Here is a 26332-nt window from a genome sequence, read left to right as displayed (position 1 = left end):
GATAGATACATAGACAGACAGATAGATACAGAGATAGAGAGAGAGAGAGAGAGAGAGAGAAACATAGATAGATAGATAGATAGATAGATAGATAGATAGATAGATACAGAGATAGAGAGAGAGATAGATACACAGATAGATAGATAGATAGATAGATAGATAGATAGATAGATAGATAGATAAAGTTAAGGACTGAATTTCTGTGCCCCCCCCCCCAACCAAATTCATATGTTGAAACCCTATCCTCTTATGTATGATGGAATTAGGAGGTGGAGCCTTCAGGAGGTAATTAGGTTTAGAAGAGGTCATGAGGGTGAAGCTGCCATGATGTAATTAGCTCTTATAAGAAGAGGAAGATACACCAGAGCTTTCCCTCTCCACCATGTGAAGAGACAGCAAGAAGGTGGCCCTCTACAAGCCAAAAAAGGAGGACTCACCAGGAACTGGATTTGCCTTGATCTTGGACTTCCCAGACTCCAGAACTGTGTGAAACGACTGTTGTTCAAGACACTCAGTCTATGATATTTTGTTATAGCAGCCTAAGCAGACTGATACAGATAGGTAAACAGGGAGATAATGATTGATAGATGATAGATAGATAGATAGATAGATAGATAGATAGATAGATAGATAGATAGATATACATACATTCATACTCACTTCAATGACAGATGGAGATACTGCACATATATGTATGCTTAATGAATTCCTTCTAAAGCTTTCACTTGGCAATTCAAATGGGAGATCCCCTTTTTAAAGGGAGCATAAAAGTGCTTACTTTTATGAAGTACACAGGTGGAAAAATATAACAGCCTAAAAATGCACAGCACTGAGCCTAGTGCAACATTTATGAGATTAGACCTGTAAAAACAAAGAACACCATCACAGAGAGGCTTCCAGACTCCTCCAGGCACCCAGGCTCCTGATTCATTTACTCTAAGTTGTTTGTTACGGTTCCAGAGGATCAAAACTCCTGTTCCCGAACCTTTTCTGTTTTGATTTTTTTTAGATTCCATATATACGTGTTAGCATATGGTATTTGTTTTTCTCTTTCTGACTTACTTCACTCTGTACGACAGACTCTAGGTGCATCTACCTCACTACAAATAACTCAATTTCATTTCTTTTTATGGTTGAGTAATATTCCATTGTGTATATGTGCCACATCTTCTTTATCCATTCATCTGTCGATGGACACTTAGATTGCTTCCATGTCCTGGCTATTATAAATAGAGCAGCAATGAACACTGTGGTACATGACCCTTTTTGAATTATGGTTTTCTCAGGGTATATGCCCAGTAGTGAGATTGCTGGGACAGGACAGGAATAAAGACGCAGACGTAGAGAATGGACTTGAGGACACGGGGAGGGGGAAGGGGAAGCTGGGACAAAGCGAGAGAGTGGCATGGACATATATACACTCCCAAATGTAAAACAGATAGCTAGTGGGAAGCAGCCGCATAGCACAGGGAGATCAGCTTAGGGTTTTCTGACCACCTAGAGGGGTGGGATAGGGAGGGTGGGAGGGAGACGCAAAAGGGAGGGGATATGGGGATATATGTATATGTATAGCTGATTCACTTTGTTATAAACGAGAAACTAACACACCATTGTAAAGCAACTATACTCCAATAAAATGTTAAAATAAAAAACAAACTCCTGCTACCTGGCTTCAGAGAATCTCCTGCCCTTGTAGTCAGAACTGCCTCCCAGAAGCAGGGTTGATATCCAGGTTGCTTCTAATAGTTCCACACCTTCTCTCTGGGGTGCCTGGCAATATTATCAGGGACAATTTTTAATTTTAAAAACTCATACTTCTTGGCTTTTTATTTTTAAAAAATGGCCTTCAAAGCTGATAAGAACGATCCTGATAAGGCAAGCATTTAACAAATGTATGAGAGATTTAAAGATAATTTTGAATTTCATGTTTTGATGCATTTACACAGTTGAAGCTATTTCTAAATAAAGTATTTTTTATGAAAATAATACATGAACATGATAGCAACTCAAATAATACTGAAATTCAACCCGTCTAACCCCAGTTCCCCTCTCCAGAGACAGGTTTTCGCTACTTCAATGTCACCCCCATAATTCTAAACATTATATTTATCCTGCTATATCCATTTTAGATCCATTTTAACACCCTAACATAAAGGAGGAAGATAAACTCCTGCCCCCACTACTACTCATCACTCTTCTTTTCCAATACATAATATTCATGTCATTACTCATGCTGCTTCTCTTTTGTAACTTCATGGAGTTTTGCTAGCTTTATTGATGGGCGAAGTGGTAGCACGGTAGCTAAAAGCACTGGATCTGGACATGGACCACATGGCTTGGAAGCTTTCTTCCTCAGTTAATTAGCTCTGCAATCCTGAGTAATTCATATAACCTTCCTGGGCCTCTGTTTCCTCACCTGTAAACCGAGGAAATGGATGATACCCATCGCACGGAGTTGCTCATGACGATGCAAATAATATAAGGCATTTGCAGCCTTTAGTATCCAACACCCAGAAGCTCTCAAGAAATATTAGCTCTGGTATATAAGCTATACTCTCAACTTTCTTATGGTATCAACTTTCCCCCTAATCTCTTCATTTTCTTTCTGCCTGAGACTATTTGTGTCCCCACAGCTCTCTGTCTTTCCTCTCGCCTTGTACAGCTCACCTTCTGTCAATACCATGTTTGTTTCGTTTGTCTGTGCTGATCCCATTTACATTTTCTTATGCAATCACAGCAAATGGTCCTGTGTTTTGTTTTTTTTGTTTGTTTGGTTTTTTTTAATTTTTTAAATTAATTAATTTATTTATTTTTGGCTGTGTTGTGTCTTCGTTTCTGTGCAAGGGCTTTCTCCAGCTGCGGCAAGCGGGGGCCACTCTTCATCGCGGTGCGCGGGCCTCCCACTGTCGCGGCCTCTCCCGTTGCAGAGCACAAGCTCCAGACGCGCAGGCTCAGCAGCTGTGGCTCCGCGGCATGTGGGATCCTCCCGGACCAGGGCTCAAACCCGTGTCCCCTGCATTGGCAGGCAGACTCTCAACCACTGCGCCACCAGGGAAGCCCGGTCCTGTGTTTTATCTACAGGTTGACAACAAGGGTTGAAAACCAAGAAGTTATATTAACTATTTAAGTTTTGCTCAGTCCTGGGTTAACTCTGGTTAGTAATAAGCAGGGTATTTTCCCTGCATGTCTCTCAAGAATTAGAAGGTGGCTTGGGGAAGATTTGAGAATTTCAGACTCATGGATGCATGTCTTTCTTGTCCTAAATATTTTCTTTTTAGAGATCTAGAAACAGCCCTTGACTGTTATGAGACTGCCCAGGCCCTCCCTGAGCCAGTCACTGCCGTGAACCCAGGTTGATGTGATGTAGTGAGGCTGCCTGACCAGCAGTTCATACTTTACCTGAGACAGACCTGGGCGTGGTCCTCTCAGCAGTCCCAGGACAGGAACTTTCTCTAATTATTGAGAGACACATGCAGGGAAAATACCCTGCTTATTACTAACCAGAGTTTTAGCCTGAAGTAGTGCCATACAAAATTTTTAATCTTACAAGACACATGAGGCCCTTGGTGAGATCTCACTGATGGCCTAGACCAGTGTATTTGGCTCAATATGGAATAAGGACTACCTGCTTCAGAATTACCTGGAGTACTGGTTGAAATCCAGATGGTTTTCAGATGCCCCTCCCAGGTAGGAAAACCGAGGCTCGGAGAATCCCACAGGTGCTAAGTGGTAGAGCCATAATACGTATCTCCTGGATTTGTCCAAGGCTAAGGGGCTGGGAGAGACAGAAAGACCAAACCAAACAAAACCACTCTTGAAAAGTTGTCTCTCTGAGGTAAATAGTACTTTTGCCTTAAATTCACACTAAGTTGGAGATCAGAGAGTTTCTTAGAAGTAGGTTTTCACAAGACAGAGGACAAATGAAAGTTTATGTCTACAGATATGGGGATTGGTTGGGGCTGGGGGGGACATTGAGATAAAGGGTTCAAAACACGAGCTCCAGCAGTTTCTAGTTTGCTACAGGACTCGCCCAGGCTGTTGTATAGAAACTTGGAAACACTGACTGTGGTGAAATATCTAAGCTAGCCACATGAACAATCTCTCAAAAATACTTTTCTGTTTCCCTTGAAACATGATTTTATTGATTTCACCAAATAAATATCTCAAAGTTATGACAGAAAGTTGAGTAACTTATATGCTTGGAATTGCATTTATTATTCTTAACAAGCACAATTGTAGTGCTTAGACTATAACAAGTACTATTCTAAGTGCTTAGCAAATATTAACTCACTTAATCCTCATAATGGCAACCCTATAGGTAGGTATTATTCATAATATTCACCTTTTTTTGGAGGAAACTGAGACCCAGAGAGGATGAATAGCTTGTCTAATGTCACACAGTAAGTAGGTGGCAAAAACCCAGGATTAAAACCAGACCGTCTAGACTTTCATCACTTTGCTGTGTCCCCTTATTATAAGTTGTGTTTAGGGAAGCAACTAAATTGACAAGACTCTGAACTAAAAGGAGAAGGGAGAAATGAGAAAATGAGTGATCCTAGAAACTAGACAGGATTTAGGCCCAGAAATTTCTGGTGATGTGACCCGGAAGAACAAGAACTTGGTTGGAATATTAACTTGGGGTAGTATCTGAATCCATTGAGAAATGGTTTTGTTTTCTTTAAAATTTAGAAAGGCCAGTTGGATGAAGATTAATGAAAAAAAAAAAAAGTAGAAAGGAAAAGAAGAAGGTGCCTTAAGTGAGACATAACCTCTTCCCTCTAAGTACTAGGGGTGGGCATCCTGTGGGAAAGGATGGAGCTCTCTCTACAGGTTTGTCACAAGGATGAACAAGGAGAAACATGGCAACCATTGTACTGGTTTTGATGATCCCTCAAAACCAAGGCTTCAGTTTCCAAGAACGACCTACAGTAGCATACCTACCGTGTGTCAGACATGCCACTAAGTGTGTTTCCAGTCACACATTTTAATTGGAGAAATAGTTCCTATGAGGTACACATTAGTTCCCTATGGCTGCTGTAGCAAATTACTGCAAATGTGCTTGCTTAAAACAAAACACACTTATTTTCTTATGGTTCTGCAAGACAGAGGTCCAAAACCAGTTTCCCTGGGCTGAAACCAGGAGTTGACAGGGCCATCCATCCTCCTTCTAGAGGTTCTAAGGGAGAAACTGTTTCATTGCCAGCATTCCTTGACTTCTGGCCACATCAATCCAACCCCAATTTCATCATCACATTCTCTTTGGAGTAAAAACTCCCTCTGCCTCTCTCTTACGAGAACACCAGTGGTTACAGTTGGGCCCATCCAGGTAGTCCAGCAGAATCTCCCCATCCCAAGACCCTTACTTTCATCCCACTGGCAAAGTCCCTTCTGCCGTTTAAGGTGACATTCACAGATTCTGGGGATTAGAATGTGGCTATTTGGGGGCAACGGTATTATTCAATCTACTACAAAGTAGATACTATCATCTTTCTCAGATGCAGGAAATGAAGTTTAGGGAAGTAATTTGTCTCAGGTCTACAATTTCCAGAGTAGAGACTGAAATTCTGGCAGTGAGACTTTAGGACACACTGTAAACAACTTTAATCTGTGTCCTTAACTACTGCATAATCCTCGGTTAAGAGTCACACTTAGGTATCAAGACCCAATTGAATACAACACTATGTACTGTCTCCTCTTTCACTTTATTTGCCTTGTGTATTCATGAATCTTGCCCAGAGCAGAAGAGTTCAGAAAATTGTTATGCGGGTTTACTAAGAGAAAGCATTTACTGTTTGATGTGCACGGAGTAACGGAAGGCTTTTTAAAATAAAATATGCCACCAAATAGTGTTATCGCCATTTTACGTATTTAAACAACCAGACAACAACAACGAAAAGCTACAGATGCAAAGGTGTCAGGGACATGTCTAAAGGCAACCTGCCAGAAAAAGGGCTGGAACCAGATGCCAGATGCCCAGGTCTGAATTCTTCCTATCCACTCCTGATTAAGCACCTGTTCAGAGGGCTTGTGGCTCATCACCCAACACCTGAGTCTTTATATCCCAGCTTCAAGACGGAAATTAGCCGAGGGATCACAGATATTGTACTAATCACTACTTCGTAATCTGCTATCCCCATCCTTTGTGGGACAGAACTGGGGCACTTCTAAAATCCTTTTCTGCTTGAGAAAGAGCAGAGCAGCCTTTGCTCCTCTGGCTGTGGCCTCCTGTGCTTTGCAAAGGTGATTTGGCAAGTGCAGCTGCAAACCCATCTCCAGTATCACACATCTATGGAAAATTCCAGTCAGGTTTTAGACCCAGTCGCAGTACATTTTCCTGAGTATCAGTAATGATTTGCTGAGGATCAGTAATGCTCTCCGTATGCTGGCTGACAAGGCCATGACCTCTGCGCTTACTATACTCCATTTGTCAGCTCCGCTCTGACACAGTTGTCCGCGGGATTCCTTAGGAATACTGGAGGTATTTAGGCACAATTTCAGGGGCTGCTCTTGCCTGTTTCCTCTCATTTCTTAATCAACATTTCCCAGTTGAGACTATAAATAATTCAACTTGGGTGGGTTATCAGAGACATTCTTCCCTACTCTACTCCATTTGAATATCTGTGCTCTTTAAGTTTCACATACGTGGCATCACATATTTCCCATCATCGCTATTTTCAACAGTCAGGGCTACAAAGGTAATTGGCACGTTCATTAGCCTTTCCATTTCTTTCCCTCTTGATAGTTTAAGAGTGATTTGCTAAAGACTGTGCGTTTCGATGTTTTGCAAAGCTCAGTGGTACAGAGACAATATTGGAATTCTGCCCTGGAGAAATAGACATTCTGTTAATTGTTCTCCTTCTCTTATAGAACAGAAAAGAGATTCATCTATCACACAGTTACTCAAGGTTTCTCTACTTGCATTGCCAAGGATCTGGATAAGACTGGTAATACTCCACATTTTCTGTTGGAAGGTACTTTGCATTCCATAAAATTAAATCCACACCATATGAGAACTTTAGTCTAACCTCTCATCTATTGATTCATGAGGTTTGGCTCACTGAGAGTTCCCCTCCCATACTATTGTGCAGAAAAGGAGTTGTTGGCCAAAACCACGGTCAAATGTTTATATTACATTTCCCAGTTTGTCAGTTATTTTTATGTTTGGGTTGCCTTTTGCCGTGAAGAATTCTTTAATTTTTATGAAGTCAAATCAACTCTCCTTTTTCTTTATGATATCTCAGTTTCATGTTCTGCTTAGGGACAGACTTTCTCATAACAAGAGTATGATTTCTCATCCTATTTTACATTCTTCTAGGTATTTGTTTCTTGCAATGGAATATTACCAAATGTATGCTACACATGCAGTCCTCGCTCTGAACAGTTTACCCATGCATGAATTTCAGTTGCCATGATTTAGTTAAACAATCCCAGGACCACAACAAAACAATCAAATTTCAGTTACTGCCATATTAACTGTGAGGAAGGGCAGAAAATACAAACTTCACAGCTAGTTCTTAACTCCACAGATCACCCGGGATATAACAGATGTGTATCATGGTCAGTGAACAATCAGGTCCCTTCTTTGAAAGTCTGTAGGTCATTGCTCACTGTGCATGTTACTCAGTTCACATACAGACAGCAAAATCCATGTATTGCTTAGAATAGAACCATTTAATCTTCAAGTTGGAATTTTCCAGCTTTGTTTTTGTTATTGATTTCCAGTTTGACCTCACTGCAGTCTGAGAACAGACTTTATATGATTTCTGATGTTTCAAATTTATTAGAGTGTGTTTTATGGCCCAGAATGTGTTCTTAGTGTATACTTCATGTGAGCTTGAGACAATGTGTATTCTGCTGTTGTTGGATGAAGTAGTCTGCAGATGTTTATTCTATCCGTTTGGTCGACGGTGTTGTTGAATTCAGCTTTGTCTGTACTGATTTTCTGCCTGATGGATTTGTCCATTTATGATAGAGGGGTGTAGAAATCTCCAACTATGATAGTGGATTTATCTCTTTCTCCTTGAAGTTCTATCAGTTGTTGTGTCACGAATTTTGATGCTTCGGTATTAGGCACATAAACATTAAGAAATTGTTGGGCTTCCCTGGTGGCGCAGTGGTTGAGAGTCTGCCTGCCAATGCAGGGGACGCGGGTTCGAGCCCTGGTCTGGGAAGATCCCACATGCCGCGGAGCAACTGGGCCCGTGAGCCACAATTACTGAGCCTGCGCGTCTGGAGCCTGTGCTCTGCAGCAAGAGAGGCCGCGATAGTGAGAGGCCCGCGCACCGCGATGAAGAGTGGTCCCCGCTTGCCGCAACTGTAGAAAGCCCTCGCATAGAAATGAAGACCCAACACAGCCATTAAAAAAAAAAAAAAAAAAAGAGTTGTTATGTCTTCTTGGAGAGTTGACCCCTTTATCATTATGGAATGATAATGCCCTCTTTGTGCCTGATAATTGTCTCTGCTCTTAACTCTGCTTGGCCTGAAATTGATACAGCTTCTCAAACTTTCTTTTAATTAGTGTTAGCATGATGTAGCTTTCCCCAACCCTTTACTTTTAAGCTGTATGTGCCTTCATACTTAAAGTAGATTTCTTATATTTGGATCTTATTTATCGATCCTCTGTGACAATCTCTGTCTTTTAATTCGTGTATTTATACCATTGGTATTTAAAATGATTATTGATATCATTGACTTAATATCTACCATATTTGTTACTGTTTCATATTTATTGCCATTGTTCTTTGTTCCTTTTTTACATTCCACTCTTTTTCTGCCATTTCTGGTTTTAATCAAGCATTTTATATGATTCACTTTTCTCTTCCTTGAAAATCCAGACATGATGTACTGGTGAAATTCACTGCAGTACATAGTCCTTTAGTGATGTGGTGTTATAGAAGCATTGCATAGTCTTATGATTAGGTCTCAGTCTGGTAATGAGCATGTGCTCCTCAGCTATGAATGTCACAAGTGCCTCTCAGTATTTTCCCTCACCTTAGATGAAACACAATGGCTGGCAGGGGTCAGGGTAGGATATTTCCCTTCCCCCAGGTCAGTTAGGCTCTGACAAAACCCCATAGGTTAGGCCTCTGGTAAAACAGTTTCTCCTGAGGGCAGGCCTTATGAAGCATAGCAGAATGCTCTGGTGTATTTCAAAATTGCTCCTTTCACCCTCCCCCTGCCAGAATTCCAAGGGGATTTTCCTTTGATCTTCACCTGGTAGTCACAAACTGGTAGAGCTCAAGAGACAAAACTCACAAAAGGATAGGGGCTTCCCTGGAGTTTTTTACCTCACAGACTTTTCCACACAAGCCTCCAGAAATCCGTCAAATACAGTTCAGGTTTTCCTACCTCACTATTGCTTTCCACAGAGATTTCTGCTCTTGGGTATCTGTCCCAGTAAGTTGTTATTCTCTGTATCTGCCATCTGCCTCTACAATTTGGGGCACGGTGATTTTTCCTGTCACCTCACTTCTCTAATGAATCTAAGAAGAACTGTTGATTTTTCAGTGTGTTCAGACATTTACCTTTGAGGACAGAGTGGCAACTTCCAAGCTCCTTCCATGCTGGACTCAAAACTAGAAGTCTCATAAGTTTTTTACAATGGAATAAAACATGTTAATTCTCAATATTTCTAATGTTTTAGGTTGCACTAAATTGAAGGTTTACTAATTTTTTACGTCTATCTATAACTTCACAACCAACAAGAAAGTTTCTAGTGTTTTTGTCAGAAAAATTTTAAGGTCACAGAACAATAATACTTTCCCCATCGATCATTAAGATCAACTTTGCACAGTTCAGCTTGGATGATCATTTTTGTAGTTCCACAGTGAGGACAGCCTGTACTTTACTTACCCTATATTTTATTTCTCATATATACATGGGTTCGTATTCTGCTTTAATAATATACTAGTGTACTGTTATAGCTCATTAGATTTTTTTAAACTACTGAAATTTGGAGTGTGTTTTGATATTCGATACGGACATTTCTTTCTTCGTTCCAACTTTCCCCTACTTTAAAAAATCTGCTTTATGGTGATAAATCCCTCTTGATCATAATGACTTTTTAAAAATATATTGCTGGAATCTTTTTGCTAATATGGGGTAGAACTTAAGATCTTAAAAGATATGTATTTCTAGTTACTTTTTGGGTAAATTTTCCATATCTGCTTTTTGTATTAGGACTCTTCTAGCTTTCTTAATACATTGGAAAATGACTGATGTCTTTCTAAGGTGTATATCTTTGATTATATTTTCTATTTTGATAAAGCTACTTGTAGTCTCTACTCAAAATAGAAGTAAATATTGGCTGCATATAACTTATCAGTAATCAGCCATTTTGTCCAGATTTTCAAATGTGTTGGTATAAAGCTAGCACAGTATTCTTTTGTAATTAAAAAAAAATTCTCTCTGTTTTATAGCTAGTCCCATCTCTATCATACTTGCCAAATATTGCTTATTTTCCTGGTCTTTCTAAAGGACAACGTTTTGGTTTTATTTGTCAAGTTTACTGCTTTTCTTCTCTATTTTTGACTTTTCTCTTGATTAATTTTGTCCTTCCACTCTTTTGGATTTACCTTGTTCTTTTTCTATGTCTACTGTCCATTTCCTGTAGCTTCAAGAGCCATTTTCAACAACTCAACGAGCTCTGCCGGCTGTGTCATGGCCACTTCATCATATGCCATTAAAACTTAATCTCATACACTGGGTGAAGACTCAGCAGTCTTATTTTGCTTTCAAAATTGTTCTATGGCCTTGGATCCTTCTTCATCTCCTAAATTACCATTATCATCAGGGAAAATTCTACTGGGCCTCAGGATGCTTATAAGGTTTGCCTTTCCTGCAGTTTAATAATAAAAGAAAAAACATTTCCACCGTTTTTTTTTATGTTGATCGAAAATTTAGCAACACTTCTTTGCACTGCATTCAAATCCCGAAATATAAGCAAGCCTTCATGCATACGGGCTCACTGAAATGTCATAATTTTAAACTATGTATGACCTTGAACAATGTCCTTTCCAAATACTCCATGCTCCCCCTTTCTTCCTAGGTGTTCAGACTTTTTCATTCCTACAACATCTTTTATTTACACATGGTCAATTTGTGTCATAAGCTCTTCCTCCCTCCCACTTCTGAGTATATATCCAAAGGAAACATCATCATTATTTGAAGAGATATCTGTATTCCCATGTTCATTGTAGCATTATTCACAAGAGCCAAGGTATGGAAACAATCTAAGTGTCCATAGTAGATTATGGGATAAGGGAAATATGGTATATATATGCAATGGAATATTATTCAACCTTAAAAAAGAAGAAAATCCTATCATTTAAGACAACATGGATAAAACTGGAGGACACTATGCTAAGTGAAATAAGACAAAGACAAATAGTGCATGATGTCACTTATATGTGGACTCTAAAAAAAGAACTAAATAAATCAACTCTTCTTCCCTGGACATTTTCCTCAGCAGAAGCTAGCAGCCTCTACTATGAGTCTCATCATTTTTTTATTGTTTGTACCAGATCACAACCCCAGGGAACCTATGTATTTACGGATGTATATCTAGATTACAGTGTACCATTGTTCGTTTTCTTTGCAATTCATTCCTTCCACTTCTGGCATCAGAACCTCATTTTTCCTTTGGAGAAGTCCTTGTGATTCAGGTAGGCAGTGTGTCTCCTCCCTAGGCTGTGAGACTTGGGCCTGGCTAGACACAGTGTTTTACATATACTCCATATGTCTTATGTACTTATTTCTCTGTTTTCCATGCTTCTCCCTCGAAATTTTAGTGTAGTTATTTTTTAATTGACATTTGTAATACTTTCTTTTGTTTGACTAAGGTACTGCTAAACTGATCTTCTGAGTGTTTAATTTCAGCTTTTTTAATTCCAGAACTTTCCCTTGGTTGTACTTCGCAGATAATTTTTGCTTAAATTGTATATGTTGTCCTTTTTGAAGACATTAATCATAATTTTAAATAATAGTTTCATTGAGATATAATTTACTTTCCATATTATTTAAAGTGTACAATTTAATGTGTTATGCATCTACCACCACAATCAATTGTAAAACTTTCATCCACCCCCCCAAAGAAAAAGAATCTATTATAAGTCACTCACTCCCCCACTTCTCCAAACCTTAGGCAGCCACTAATATACTTTGTCTCTACAGATTTGCCTAGTCTGGACATTGCATACAAATGGAATCATACAATTACTTAGCATGTTTTCAAGGTTCATCTATGTTGTAGCATGTATCAGTACTTGATTTCTTTTTATGGCTGTATAATATTCCATGGTGTGGATATTACTGTGTTTCATTTATCCATTCACAGTAAATGGCCATTTGGGTTAGTTCCACTTTGGGGCTCTTAAGAATAATACTGCTGTGGTTGGATTTACATGCAAGTTTTGTATGCAGGTCTAGATTTGTTTTTTAAATTTATAGACTATTTTGGAGCAGTTTCTGGTTTACAGAAAAATTAAGCAGAAAGAAGAGAGTTCTCATACCTCCTTAGCTCTCTACCCAGTTTCCCCTATTACTAACACCTTACATTAGCATAGCATAATATATTTGTTATAGTTAATGAACCAATATTGATACATTATTACTAACTAATGTCCATGCTTTACTTTAGACTTCACTCTTTGTTTTGTACATTATATGATTTTTGACAAATGTGCAATAACCTGTATCCACCATTACAGAACCATACACAGGAATTTCTCTGCCATTAAAATTCCGGGCTTCACCCATCCTTTTCTCCCTCCCCACAACCTCTGGCAACCACTGATCTTTTGACTGTCTCCACACTTTGCCTTTTCCTAAATTTCAAATAGCTGCAATCATATAATATGCATGTAGCCTTTGCAGATTGGCTTTTCTTCACTTAGCAATAGGCATTTAAGCTTCTTCCATGTCTTTTCATGGCTTCATAGCCTTTTCTTTTTATTGCTGAATGCTATTCCTTTGTACGGATATACCATAGTTTGTTCATCCATTCACCTATTGAAAAACATCTTGGTTGATTTCAAGTTTTGGCAATTATGCAAGAAACTGTTATAAACATCCATGTGCAGGTTTTTATGCGGACATAACTTTTCAGTTCCTATGGGTAAATACCAAAGAGCATGATTACTAGATCACTGTATGGTAAAAGTACGTTTAGTTTTGTAAGAAACTGCCAAGTACCCCGCTAGCTACAAATGAGAATTCCAATTGTTCTGCATCATCACCAACTTGGGTATTTCAGTTTGGGGATTTTAGCCATTTGAATAGGTGTGTAGTGGTATCTCATTATTGTTCTAATTTAAAATTCACTGATGACATGGAATGTGTAGCATCTTTTCATACGCTTATTTGCCATGTGTATATCTTCTTTGTTTAATCATAGTTGTTTTGTTGTTGTTTTTTTTAACAAAGGCCTGCTAACTCTTGTCCTCCTGTGTCTATTTATATTGTCTTTTTTCTTTCTTTCTTTTTTTTTTTTTGAGCTTTTGATAATTTTGTCTTTTTCCTGGTATGTCAAATTATTTTTTATATTAAAATTGGGTTTAACTTATTTTAGGAAACTATAAAGATACCTCCACATTCTGGATGTTGTTATCTTTCTCTTGAAAAGATTTCCTTTTGCCCATGGCAGACAGTCACTATAGGGACTGGTAACCTTAGTCCATTCTCAGTTTGAGCTCTTTCGAAGCTGTTTTTCAGTCTGTGTGAAGGTTTGTCTATTTCTGTCTTGTCCTTCCTCTACGGATGTTGCCCTTTGGGATTACCATGTGAACGTTTGGATTCTCCCTATTCCCAACTACCCTTGTATTTGTTAGGCTTTAAATGTAATGGTTCCTGCAGCCCTGCGAGACTAAAGATACACTTAGCTTGTCATTCCTTTAGTTGTTGCCTTTAGCTTGAGCTCTTGCCGTTTGGCTTCTGTGGTTAGAGTCTTTTGATCTCCTTGGCTTTTCAGCTCCTAGGCTGTAAGATTTGAATCAGCAAATACCCCAAGGAGAAAAGCTGCACCAAATGTCTAGCTTGCGTTTGTGTTTCCCTTCTCTCCAGAACTTGGCCCACGTGTCTTGGTGTCTCTCTAACATTCTGATGCCAGCGAACAGATGTTTTCTTACTTTATCCAGGTTTTCTAAAATTTCTTTAGACTTCAACTGATCTTATGTTATTACTGAACTATCATCTCAATTACCCCTAGGAAGAAAATTTACAATTTTATGTTTTATTTTCTGTATTACCTCCGTTTCTGTAGAGACCTTTTACCTGATTGTTCAGTCTAGTTCCTGTGTTACCAGTAAGATGGAGATAAGGTGGAGGCTAAGAATATTGGGGGGAAATCACTGATGAATGGTATGTCTCGTTCTTTTTGTTTTTCCTCTCCTTATTTACTCTGGCAGCCTACATATGCCTTTCTTCCTTTGACCCAGTTGCCCAAATAAGGAACCCACTCTGGCAAAGACCTGACTTTACTCTCATAAATGTCTGCATGTTAGGATTAGCTACATGATGAACACCATGCCAAAGCTCTTTGTGTGAGACTTTTGCAGACTTTCATTAGCCCTTTAGTTTGCCTCTTGCCAACACTGCTCAGATTGTTGAGGTTTTCTAAGTGTCTGTACGTCAAACCTCCCTACCTGCATACGAGATGAGCCCTTCTCTCTTTCCTGAGCTCACTGTGGGAGGTTAGACCTCGGTTTTTCTTTTTCCCCATCCAATCATAATTGTTCATGAATTCCAAAAAGCCCTCAAAGTACCTGTCATCCCTTTCTCTCTTCTCTTTTTTATCAACATTGTTAAATATTAAGCATATATTTGCATACCTCTTTCTTACTTACAATGGAATATCGGAAGGATCGAGCACTGTGTGAGCCCCACCGAACTAGGCCTCATACAACACTTTCCTACAGGCCTCAACTTGTGACATCCACTGGGTTTCTTACAATATCTTATATGTATCTAAATTTGTAATGATTTAGTTAATTCCTGAGTTATGTGACAATAAGGAATCAGTCAAATTAGCACGACAGAAGTGCAGCTTAGCTCTAGGGACCAGAATCAAGGACCACAAAAACCTGTTAACCAATATGTTTCACTTGTACTTTATGTTTAACAAGTGCTGAGGGTGAATGGGAAGTGAGGGAAAAAGAGTTTAACTTCATATCACAGAAACTTGCACTAAAATGAAGAGGAAAATGACCCAGTTCCTGGTTCAAGTCACTATAATCTGCTTCAATAAATAATAACAGCACATAAGAAAAACAAACACTATATGATAGGAACAATGGATAATTAATTACCAGATCAGGGAGGACAGATTACACTTGCTATGGGATTTCATTAAAGAAGGATTCCAAAAAGCACTGGCTTCTTCTGAGAAGACTTCTTAGAACAGGCAGCATTTAAACTGAGTCTTGAACAAGTATATAGAGGGAACAGGCCTTCCGGGCAGGGAACAGGCACAGTGTCAGGAATGGCACAGAGGGCTTATGGAATAGGGAACAAAACTGGCTGAACACAGGAGTGTTACGTGTTGGGGAATATGGGGGAAAGGCTGGCTGAGGTGGGTTAAATGAAACATAATTAGACGGAAGAGAAAGTAGGTGGAAAGACACATGGAAGACTGTGGAAAGTCCCTGAAGATGGAGGTCAGCATAATAATATTAAGAAATCAGTGGTACTTTGACACTGTATGAATGTCTAGGTTTAAAAAATCAGGAAAACACAATAAAAGAATAAACTACTGATATAATGATATGTAACCAAAGGCCAGATACCAAAGAATACACACTGTGTGTTTCCATGTATGTCATATATGGTGATAGAGGTCAGCTTGGGTGTTGCCCTGGGGGAGTATGGAACAGAAAGAAGTAACAGAGAACCTTGTAGGGTGTTAGAAATATTTTAAAATATCTTGACCTGGTGTTGGATACATGGGTGCATAGAGATGTAAAAATTCAGTTATTAGCAATGCAATTGGTGTTCATTGTTTGTATGCATACATTAAAAAAAACTCTAGTAGGTTAATTAGGCTGTCAGTTGTATGAAGTAAATTTTGGCCAAGGAATAGCCAAGGTAGTAATGCAGTAATAAGTTATAAATGTGCTCACTGTGCTCTAGAATGTCACGATTGGAATACAAGAAATATGTGTAAGAAAAAAGACAAATATTCAGTATTGATGGTTGGACGAGCTGAATAAATTAGATCACTCTACTTTCAATTTAAGAACTTGGCCAGTGTTTGGATACCTTTGAACAAAGAAAAAATGGAAATACAATTTTTATTACGCATATGCTATGTATCAATCCCTGACTTATATTTTGACACATATAAACATGAGAAATATTGCACCTTGTAACTGAGACAATGAAGATGAGCGAGGTAGCTGGTTTTGACACTAGAGGCTGAGAAGACAATCAGCTCATAATCGTAAGAAGTTTGAAGCCGGAGGAAAAGAATCAAGAGGAAATAGTGGTAAGTGCCAGGAGCTTCTGGAAACGACATAAGAGATGAAGACCCCTGAATTGTTGAGCTTTCTAAGAGGCCCAATGACTCAGGTAAAAACAGAAGGCTTAAAACTGAAACCTGGGGATATATGTATACATATAGCTGATTCACTTTGTTATACAGCAGAACCTAACACAACACTGTAAAGCAATTATACTCCAATAAAGATGTAAAAAAAAAAAAAAATCCTGCAAAGTAACAATTGTTAGGACAAACAGTAAAGAATTATAAGAAAAATAATCACATGCCTGTCCCAACACAGAAATATCCTAAGCTCCATCTCAGCATTTCTCCGATTGGCCTTTCACAAAATACAGTCCCATCAGCTGAATATAGGTTTGTCAAGTAAGTGTGAGTAAGACTGAATTAAAAAAATGAAATCAATTCCTTCCTCCAAAACTTTTCAGAGTATGTAATGTAACAAAGTGAAACTTGAATTTCATGTCGGCATGTAGAGTACGGCTCTTCCCAAATGCTTCTGTCTTGTAACTACATCAACATCATCTAAAACCAGTGTTCCTCAGGACAGAGATTGTGAAACGCTGCTCTCATCATGTAAGATAACAAGTCCTTCTCAAAATCCATTCTTCCTTCTGCCCTTTCTCATGTTGTCCCTGCCACCTGGAAGGTCTCTCCTAAGCTCCACCTGCCAAAACCCTACCCATTTTTAGGATCCAAGAGATCATAAAAGGCTTCCTTTACTGAAAGGCAGAGATAGAAATCCCTTCCTAGGGATCTACATTTCCTTCCTAGGGAAAAGAAAAATTGTGAAGTATACCACAGTGACCTTAAGTCTATGAATGTAACTATGTTGTGTTACTTTGAGTTCTGTAAAAGTCAAAGTGCTACAATATATATGGATATGAATGTTTGATCACTTACAAGTAGAACTTGCTGATAACTTTCATCATGAGTGAGGTTAATGATTAAGGGAGCCATTGTATTTGGCTCAGACCTTATAACCAGGGAATATTAAAATTGGAAAGGTCCCTAGATATTAGCAAATCTATCCACCTCATATTCTAAGTAAGGAAACTGAGACCTTCACAGATTGGATATTTATATTAACAAAGGATAAGGATATAAGATATTGGCAGATAGATCTCTTTTTTAAATAAATTTATTTATTTATTTATTTATTTATTTTTAGCTGTGTTGGGTCTTCGTTTCTGTGCGAGGGCTTTCTCTAGTTGCGGCGAGCAGGGGCCACTCTTCATCGCGGTGCACAGGCCTCTCACTATCGCGGTCTCTCTTGTTGCAGAACACAGGCTCCAGACGCGCAGGCTCAGTAGTTGTGGCTCACGGGCCCAGTTGCTCCACGGCATGTGGGATCTTCCCAGACCAGGACTTGAACCCGTGTCCCCTGCATTGGCAGGCAGATTCTCAACCACTGCGCCACCAGGGAAGCCCAGATATATCTTTTAGATTAAGAATTTTGAGATTTTTATAGAATACTAGGACATTATGTCCACTGATATTGAGACAACGTGTTTCTTAGTCGTCATTTTCTATTGCAGTGACCAAGCGAGGTGGCAGTCAGTAGTTGTACAAAGGGAAAAAGATAACTTTAGAAACTCCCAATTTATATACACAGGGAAATTCATCATTCATGTTATTTAAGCTAACTGGATGCAGTTTATCAGCTACATTGAGGAATGGTGAAGTGAAGTGTCTATACAATTAACATGTTAGTTTCTGTCATGAGCTCCCTGCTGTTCAAGTGAGTTAATGGTTAGCACTCAACTAGGCACTTAAGAGTCCATTATAAATATGGACTAAAACGTTTATCTGTGGCATCTTTATTCTTCTTCGGTGCCCTTAGGCAGAATTAGCTCTCTTATGTTTTGATAAATTCTAGTATTAAACAGGGCTAAGGTTTCACAAGTTCTTTGGCCTAGACATGGCGGTAAGGAAGACCAATGAGCTGGAGTACTTCTAGATTTGAGAATGGTCAGATTGAGGAAGAAGAGTCTTATGCCAGAGGTGAAAGAAGACTGATTATAATCACCTATTTTTAAAAATTCCAACCCTTTTCAATGTTCTAAAATGATCATGAAGTACATAGGTATGCTAGGAAGTAAGGGAGTCAACCACGAATATTCTGTAAGAGTTTGTGGATGGCAATGAAGAGGCAAGAAAGATAGAGAACATACTAGAAAAGGTTTCGGTTGGCCATAATAATGAAGTCAGAAGGAGAAGAAGAAGAAGAATGACACATGCAATGGGAAAGAGAAAGCAAGAATAGAGAAGCAAAACGGAAAGTAGAAAAATGAGACAAATTTGGAGAAGGAAATGCGGAAGAAAACTGGGTGAAAGAGGGAAGCACTGATGGTAGACCACATGACACTCAAAAATTAACACGATGCACATTTAAGATGTGCCACCAATGGCCATGGTCATTACCCTCAAATAGTTTATGTGTTTCAAAGACATTTATAAATTGAAAATGCCATTAAAATAAGTGCCAGGGTAAAAGTATTCATGGAATTGTATGGGAGAATAAAAAGTCCCCTGTCAAAGAGCCTTCTGAGACATAGGAAAAAAAGAAAAACCTAAAAAGCATAAGACTCTTCCTATTTTCATTTCCAATGATACATCCCAATCTTGATGATCAATCAGTGATTTAAATATGAACTATAAACCCAGTATTTTATTAGCTGCTATGCAGTACACTAGAGCAATAGAAGAGAGAGGACCTCAAACCCTCTGTTCCCTCAAATTGAAAGGTAGGCTTCCTGACCCCTCCAGACCACTACTGGACACAGGGAACACACACTAATGTTTCAGGACCCCAACCAACAGTCACCTGCTTTGTGATTACTTCCATGACACACCCCCACTGACACCACCGACTTTGCTGCTCCTATGGGACACTACATATATTTCCTTTTTAAACACATACCACAGTGCATTTTAATTATGATTGCAGATAGATGTTCTAACAATTTAAAGAGAATGATGACTTTTTTGCTCTTTACATCTTCCTATTTCCCTTCTCATAATATTTCTTGAAGAGAAACCATAAAAATATAAACAAACACAAAAAACAGAAAATATAGAAAATGTGTGCTTTGCAGCTTAACACAAACTTAAGTAAAATTAGTTCTGACAGTATCCGGCATGACAAACTTCCATGGTACAAATGAGAATGGACCAAGGTTTGAGCAGGTACAGGAGACAATCCAGGCATGAACAACACCAAGAAAAGGTAGACAGGAAGTAACATGGTGTGTAGGAAATCACAAGACCAGTCTGATGGGAAGAGACTTAAACAAGACTGAAACTCACTTTCTAAACCTCCATCTCCAATTGGACATTTCGCAAGACACAGGTGCCCCAAAGTGGCCGATTTATTCAATCCCTTTAATTTATTTATTCAATCCCTTTAATCCCTTTAACAGTTTAAAATTTTACCCGTTTAGTTTGCCATAAAAGCAACTATTAAATGTCGGCAGGACACAATGAAGGCTTACCTTTTTTAATGTAGTTAAGTCTCTCTCTCTCAGAACTAGCCCATTTAGCTCCAGGTTCCTTAGCGCACCCGCCGCACTTACACAGCATTTAAGAGCTTTACACAACTGGAAGGTCACATCTTTACTTCTTATTGCAGGAACACAACTTCTGGAGACTTTATTTCTGTCAGAACCTAAAGCAAAATTATTGTAAAATGAGTGATTTAAACCATACATTTTATCATCGTTAAAAAGCATCTAAAAACAAAAAAAAGCATGTGCTCTGTGCTAAGGATTAGAAACGACTCCTGCCCTTAAAGCCTCATTAAGGAGGGCCATGTATAAACTCAAATTTTTCAATCACATGAGATAAAGAACCATAAACTTTATGCACAGAGGTTCCTATGGAGGCAAAAAGTTATATCTAAGTGACGGCTTCATGATAACCCTGAAGTACAATAGAGAAAGATGAGGCTATGCAGAGTTAGGAGGAGGTGCATTAACTGCAGAGGGAGCACCTGTGCAAAGACACTCAAGCCTGACACCTGCTGCGCACTGTAAATACTGCAGGTGGGGATAACTAAACGCCAGGGGTCCAAGTGTGAGAAGGGACAGAAAATAGAGATGTTGGTCGAATCAAGCCTGGGAGACAGCATGGCTTGTATCCCACAGGTGATGAGCCCTGGGGCTACCACTGGCTGCGTAAGGGTGCCTCCGCTGCTTAGAAAAAGCTGCCCCGCTGCTGCAGGAACAATTAGATAAAGGGAGTGACCACAAAAAGCTCTCCTTCCTCAGGGCCAAAGAGCCCCAGGAGGCTTGGCAGAGCACAGTTCAGACTACACGCCTCTGTGCAGAGCACACTCTGAGCGGCTAGTATGCACTAACTCTGTGTGGGCAAGCCATTAGCAGCATTATTTTAGGCGTATCTTTTCATGTTAGAAGATCACTCAACCCGAGTAGGCAGATGAACTTAGAGGAACTGAGTCCAGGGGCAGCGAAACCACCCAGGAGCTTCTGCCATAGTCCAGGCAAAATGTAATGTGAATGAAGAAGCAAATTTAGGAGGAGGCCAATATCTACAAGCTAGACCTACTGGATGAAAGACACAAAGAAAGTTCAGTGAAGGAACTCGGAAGAGAATGGGCTCTGCAATAAATTTTTCTTACAATCAATATAAAATATTAGGCAAAATTAAGTACAGTGGCCTTAAAGGTCCCTTCCAGCTCTAATTTCTTTTGATTTCGAACTTATTACCCTGGTTAAGTAAAGTCCCTTCAGAGATACAGAACAGTTCCTACACCTGAATGGGATGCAAAGAATAATCTGACTTCTCTTCACCAGGGGATGAGTTGAACTGTCCTTGCAGAAGAGATAACACATGGCGAGAACCCCAGATCCTAGAAAAGGGCCAGGCACACGATAAGTATTCAGCTTTTTGAAAACAAACGAACAATCATTTCCTCTCCTAGATCTTCACACCCTTTCTCTGCTGGCTACTTTCTTTCAGCTTATAAACATCCTCAATATACCCATTTTAAAAGCCCTCAGACCTATGATTCTTTGGATCTTCTTGTGGGTAACCTAAGTCTCTCCCATGCCATCAAACACCTGTCCTCCCAAAAAGCCCAGATCTGTACCTTGGGCCCAGACCTGTCTACCAGGCCCCTCTAAAGCACTGAAGATGAAGTAAGATCCTCTCCCCCCAGCCAATCCCTTCGTACTGTGCTCTGTATCTCACAAAAAGATGCAGCTGTAAACTGTCACCCATACTTGCTGCCCTCCCTTTTCTAACTGGTCACCAGGCCCCACCCATTCCCTCTCGGATCTGCAAAATCCAGTCCAACCTTTTATAACGTAAGTGGGACCCTTAGATTACAATTCACCCTGCACCCAATCAAGTGCCTTCCACGTGGAGGTCCAAGTGAGTCTCTAAACCAGAAGTCCATCTCACTGTTCTTTAGGGTTTCCCACAGCCTTCAGGATAAACATCTAAACTTCTGACAGGACAAAGAAGGCCCCTTTCTGTTGGGCCCCACTAGGTTTCCAGTATCAACTCTCATTTCCTTCCCAAACCCTGAGTTCCAGTCCTGTACCTTAGTTTTGCCATATTTTCTTATATTTCTCAAACTTTGACACACACTGCTCCCTCCTGCCACCCCAGGAGCTTCTACATATCCTTAGAAAGGATGGCACCTCCTCCAAGAAGCCTACCCTGAACTTTCCCTTCCAAGATTCTGTGCTCTGCAAAGGGGAAAGGTGGGGGGGAGGGATACATTAGGAGTTTGGGATTAACATATACACACGACTCTATATAAAATAGATAATCAACAAGGACCTACTGCATAGCACAAGTAACTCTACTCCATATCCTGTAGCAACCTGTATGGGAAAAGAATCTGAAAAAGAATGCATATATGTATAACGGAATCACTTTGAATCACTTTGCTGTACACCTGAAACTAACACAATATTGTAAATCAACTATCCTCCAATATAAAATAAAAATTAAATTAAAAAAAAAAGATTCTGTGCTCTGTAGCACCAGATCTCACTTCTTCCAGAGCACTGACTACTGTGCTTGTGTTTACCTGCCGCCCAGTAGAAGGGGAGATTACCTAGGGCAGAAGCATCGTCTCCAGCAGCCCTTGGTTCTGACAACTCATTCAAGTGCCAGGATACTTCACACACATAACCTGCTTAATTAATTCTAAGAACCCACAGAAAGAGTGGTTTTTCATGTCATTTTACAAGTGTGGGGATTGCAGTTCAAAAGTAACCTGCCCAGGCCACAGAGAGCATAAGCCCTGGAATTCAAACCCTAAGCTGCCTTCACACCGGTGCTCTTTCCACTATATGATACGACTATTGAAAAGAAGTTTTTTTTTTCCTGAGCCCTGTTTCAATGGAAAGGAAATGAAGCTGGGATATATCCATTTCCTAAACGCTTTGGCGTGTACCAGGCAAAGTCGTTCAACAGACCAGGTAACATCTGTGGAACAATTAACGATGCTCCAAACTGCGCTAAGTGTTCTACATTGTAGAGTCTACAAGCATTAACAGAATGCGACCTTGTAACCGCCACAGAGTGTGAGTCCTGTTCAGCCCATGCTACAGATGAGAACACTGAGACCTAGAAGCCTTAAGGCACTCGGCCGAGGTCACCGAGCCGGCAGGAGTCCTAGGCCGCACGCCCCATCTAGTGCACGCATACCCGGGCACTGGGCACCGGTTCTAGTGCCCACCCTCCACCTTGCACCATCTAAAACCCCGCTTCGCAGCGCCCACACGAGAGCCCCCGGAAGCGGGAACTACAAACCCGTCTTGCCAAGCCGTGGCTGGAAGAAGCTCTGGATACAGATAGGGGGCAGAGGGTGCTCAGGGGCGGCGCCCAGTCCACCCCGCGGAGGCGGTCGGCGTTGAAGTCCAGCAGGCCATCCCGCAGGGAGGCGCGCACGGCGGGCAGAGGCACCGAATCCTGCAATGCGCACAGGTCCTCACAGTGCCAGAAAAAGTCGGCCGCGCTGTCGCGGCGCAGCTTCACTGAGTGATTACGGGCCGAGCGCGGCCTCGGGGACGCTGGCTGCAGACAAGATGCCCACACACGCCTGGAGGCCCCGGCTGGCGTCCCCGCCCCTCGGGCGGCCACCGCAGTCCAGGGAGTCATAATAAGGAGCAAAGTGGTAAAAGTCCTGCATTCTTCTTCTTCTTGCCTTATTTCAAAACCGGCATCGCTGGCGTCAGGCAGTCCGGTAATTGGGTCCGGCGGACCGGTAACTGGGTTCATTTGCCTCGGCGTTATCTGCCTGCTATCTGCTTCCTGAAATGCAAACAGCTACACAGGGTGATTTGCTACAAGAGAGGGCAGGGAGCTTAAGCACCAGATGCAGGATGTCATTTACATAGACAGCTAGGGAGTGATAGGAACAAAATGTAATTTAGCTTTGTGAAAGATAAATCTAGTTACAGACACTACAGATTAGTAACAGTTTAAATAAAACTAGGATCGATTAACCCTTTCAGGCCAGTTTATGTGTCTTCTCTAGCCTGTTCACTGTCTCCTTTACTTTCCTTATTTTCAGGAGAGGAAAAACTTCATTTCTATTTCTGCTGCAACACTATTATGCTTACTGAAATAAGTCAAACAGAGAAAGACAAATACGGTATGTTATCACTCGTATGTGGAATCTAAAAAATAAAGAATAAATGTAACAGAAAGGAAATGAACTCACAGATATAGACATCAAAGCAGTGGTTACCAGTGGGTAGAGGAAAGGGGGGGAGGGGCAAGATAGGGGTAGGGGAGGGGATTAAGAGGCACAAACTACTATGCATAAAATAAATAAGCTATAAGGACAGCCAATGTTTTATAATAACTTTAAATGGAGTATAATCTATAAAAATATTGAATCACTGTGTTCTAATATATTGTTATTACAGTATAATACTGTAAATCCACTATACTTCAATTTAAAAAATGATCACCACAGTATGTCTAGTTAACATCCATTACCATACATGGTAGAAATCTTTTTTTCTTGTGATGAGGACTTTTAAGATCTACTCTCTTAGCAACTTTTAAATATGCAATATGGTATTAACTATAGTCACATCCCCAGGACTTATTTTATAACTGCCAGTTTGTACATATTGACCACCTTTACCCATTTCACCCACCCTCCACCCCCTGCCTCTGGTAACCACCAGTCTATGTATCTATGAGCTTTTTTTAAAATTCCGTATAAAGTGAGATCATACAGGATTTTTCTTTCTCTGTCTGACATATTTTACCTAGCATAACGCCCTCACGGGCCATTCATGTTGTCACAAATGGCAGGATTTGTTTCTTTCTCATGGCTGAATTTTATATATATATATATATAAATAATTTGGCATATATATATATATATGCCTAATGTCTTTTATCCATTTATCCATCGATGAACACAGGGGTTTCCAAGTCTTGGCTATTGTAAATAATGCTGCAATGAATATGGGGGTACAGATTTCATTTTGAATTAGAGTTTCTGTTTCCTTCATACAAATACCAAGTAGTGGAATTGCTGGATCGTATGATAGTTCTATTTTTAAGTTTTTGAGGACCTCCATACTGTTTTCCATAGTGGCTGCAACAATTTACATTCCTACCAACAGTGCACAGGCTTCCCTTTTCTCCACACCCTTGCCAACACTTGTTAGTTCCTGTCTTTTTGATATTAGCCATTCTAACAGGTATGAGGTGACATCTCTTGGTGGTTTGATTTGCATTTCTCTGCTGATTAGTGATTTTAGGTGTCTTTTTAATTATCTGCTGTCCATCTCTGTATCTTCTTGGTAAAAATGTCTATTCAGACTCTCTGCCCATTTCTTAGTTGGATATTTTTTCTATTTTTTTTGTATGAGTTCTTCATATAATTTGAATACTAACCACTTATAGGATATATGATATGTAAACATTTTCTCCCATTCGGTAGGTTGCCTTTTCATTTTGTTGTTGGTTTCCTTTGTTGTGCTTTTTAGTTGGATATAGCCCCACTTGTTTATTTTTGCTTTTGTTGCCTTTACTTGGATCAATGTCTTTGCATAAGTTCTGGAAACAACTCTTTCATAGTTTCCATGGATAGTTTTTAGGGGAGAGGGTGAGTTGAGGTGAACTACTAGTGAAAGGAGGGTCAGTGGGTGGAACTATAGCCTCTGTTACTGTAGGTGGCCTCAAGGCCACAACTGATAGTCATTGTCTCCCTCCTGTGCTATCCATTCTCAAGTCCCCTCATCCTTGGATAATATCTCTGCTAAAATGGATGGCTTACTTGGTGGGGTGACCCTCACCCTCGTCCCTGAGTGAGTGTTCTGAGCCCTGGTCATCATTTCTTTCTCAAACCATGGCTGCTGTACTTGACCATTTACTGTGCACTTGACCATTTACTATCGAAATTGGGAAAGGCAGTACCAAGAAATACCCCACAGACTTCTGTTTTTAATCAATCATTTTCCAATTAAAAAATTTTTTCTTCCCACAGACATTTTTATCACCCCAAAAGGAAACTCTGTACCCATTAAGAAGATACTACTTCGCTCTACCAGGCCCTGGAGACCACCAATCTGCTTTCTTTCTCTATGGATTTACTTATTCTGGAGATTTCAGATAAATGGAATCATGCAATGTGTGACCTTTGTGTCTGGCATCTTTCACTTACCATGATGTTTGCAAGTCATCCACACTGTAATATGTATTAGTATTTCATTTCTTAAAAAAATGTTTTTGGCCGTGTAATTGTTTGATATTTAATTGCTCCATTCCTTTTTATGACTGAATTACTATTCCACTGTAGGTATATACCACAATTTGTTTATTCATTCATCCATTGATGGA

The 26332-nt window shown here is 39.9% G+C and overlaps 1 protein-coding gene across 21 annotated transcripts in view; it reads right to left on the bottom strand.

The window, feature by feature from the left end:
- Window positions 1-26332, bottom strand: part of LOC309628449 (uncharacterized protein) — an 88508-nt gene that overhangs the window by 43374 nt on the left and 18802 nt on the right. For 6 of the 21 annotated variants that reach the window (XM_082391572.1, XM_082391562.1, XM_082391577.1 and 3 more), the window contains exons 5-6: window positions 23279-23779; window positions 19984-20156 (exon numbers count right to left, since the gene is read on the bottom strand). The exons of 2 other annotated variants lie outside the window; for them this stretch is intronic. In XM_082391572.1, the coding sequence (XP_082247698.1) occupies window positions 20112-20156; window positions 23279-23746 (513 nt within the window). In that variant the 5' untranslated portion in view covers window positions 23747-23779 and the 3' untranslated portion in view covers window positions 19984-20111. 13 more of the 21 variants (XM_082391560.1, XM_082391576.1, XM_082391575.1 and 10 more) reach the window with 10 other exon arrangements.

The sequence above is a fragment of the Balaenoptera borealis genome (assembly GCF_965194805.1).
Source record: "Balaenoptera borealis genome assembly, chromosome: 1".
Lineage (NCBI taxonomy): Eukaryota > Metazoa > Chordata > Mammalia > Artiodactyla > Balaenopteridae > Balaenoptera > Balaenoptera borealis.
This window is presented reverse-complemented; position numbering and strand designations above follow the sequence as displayed.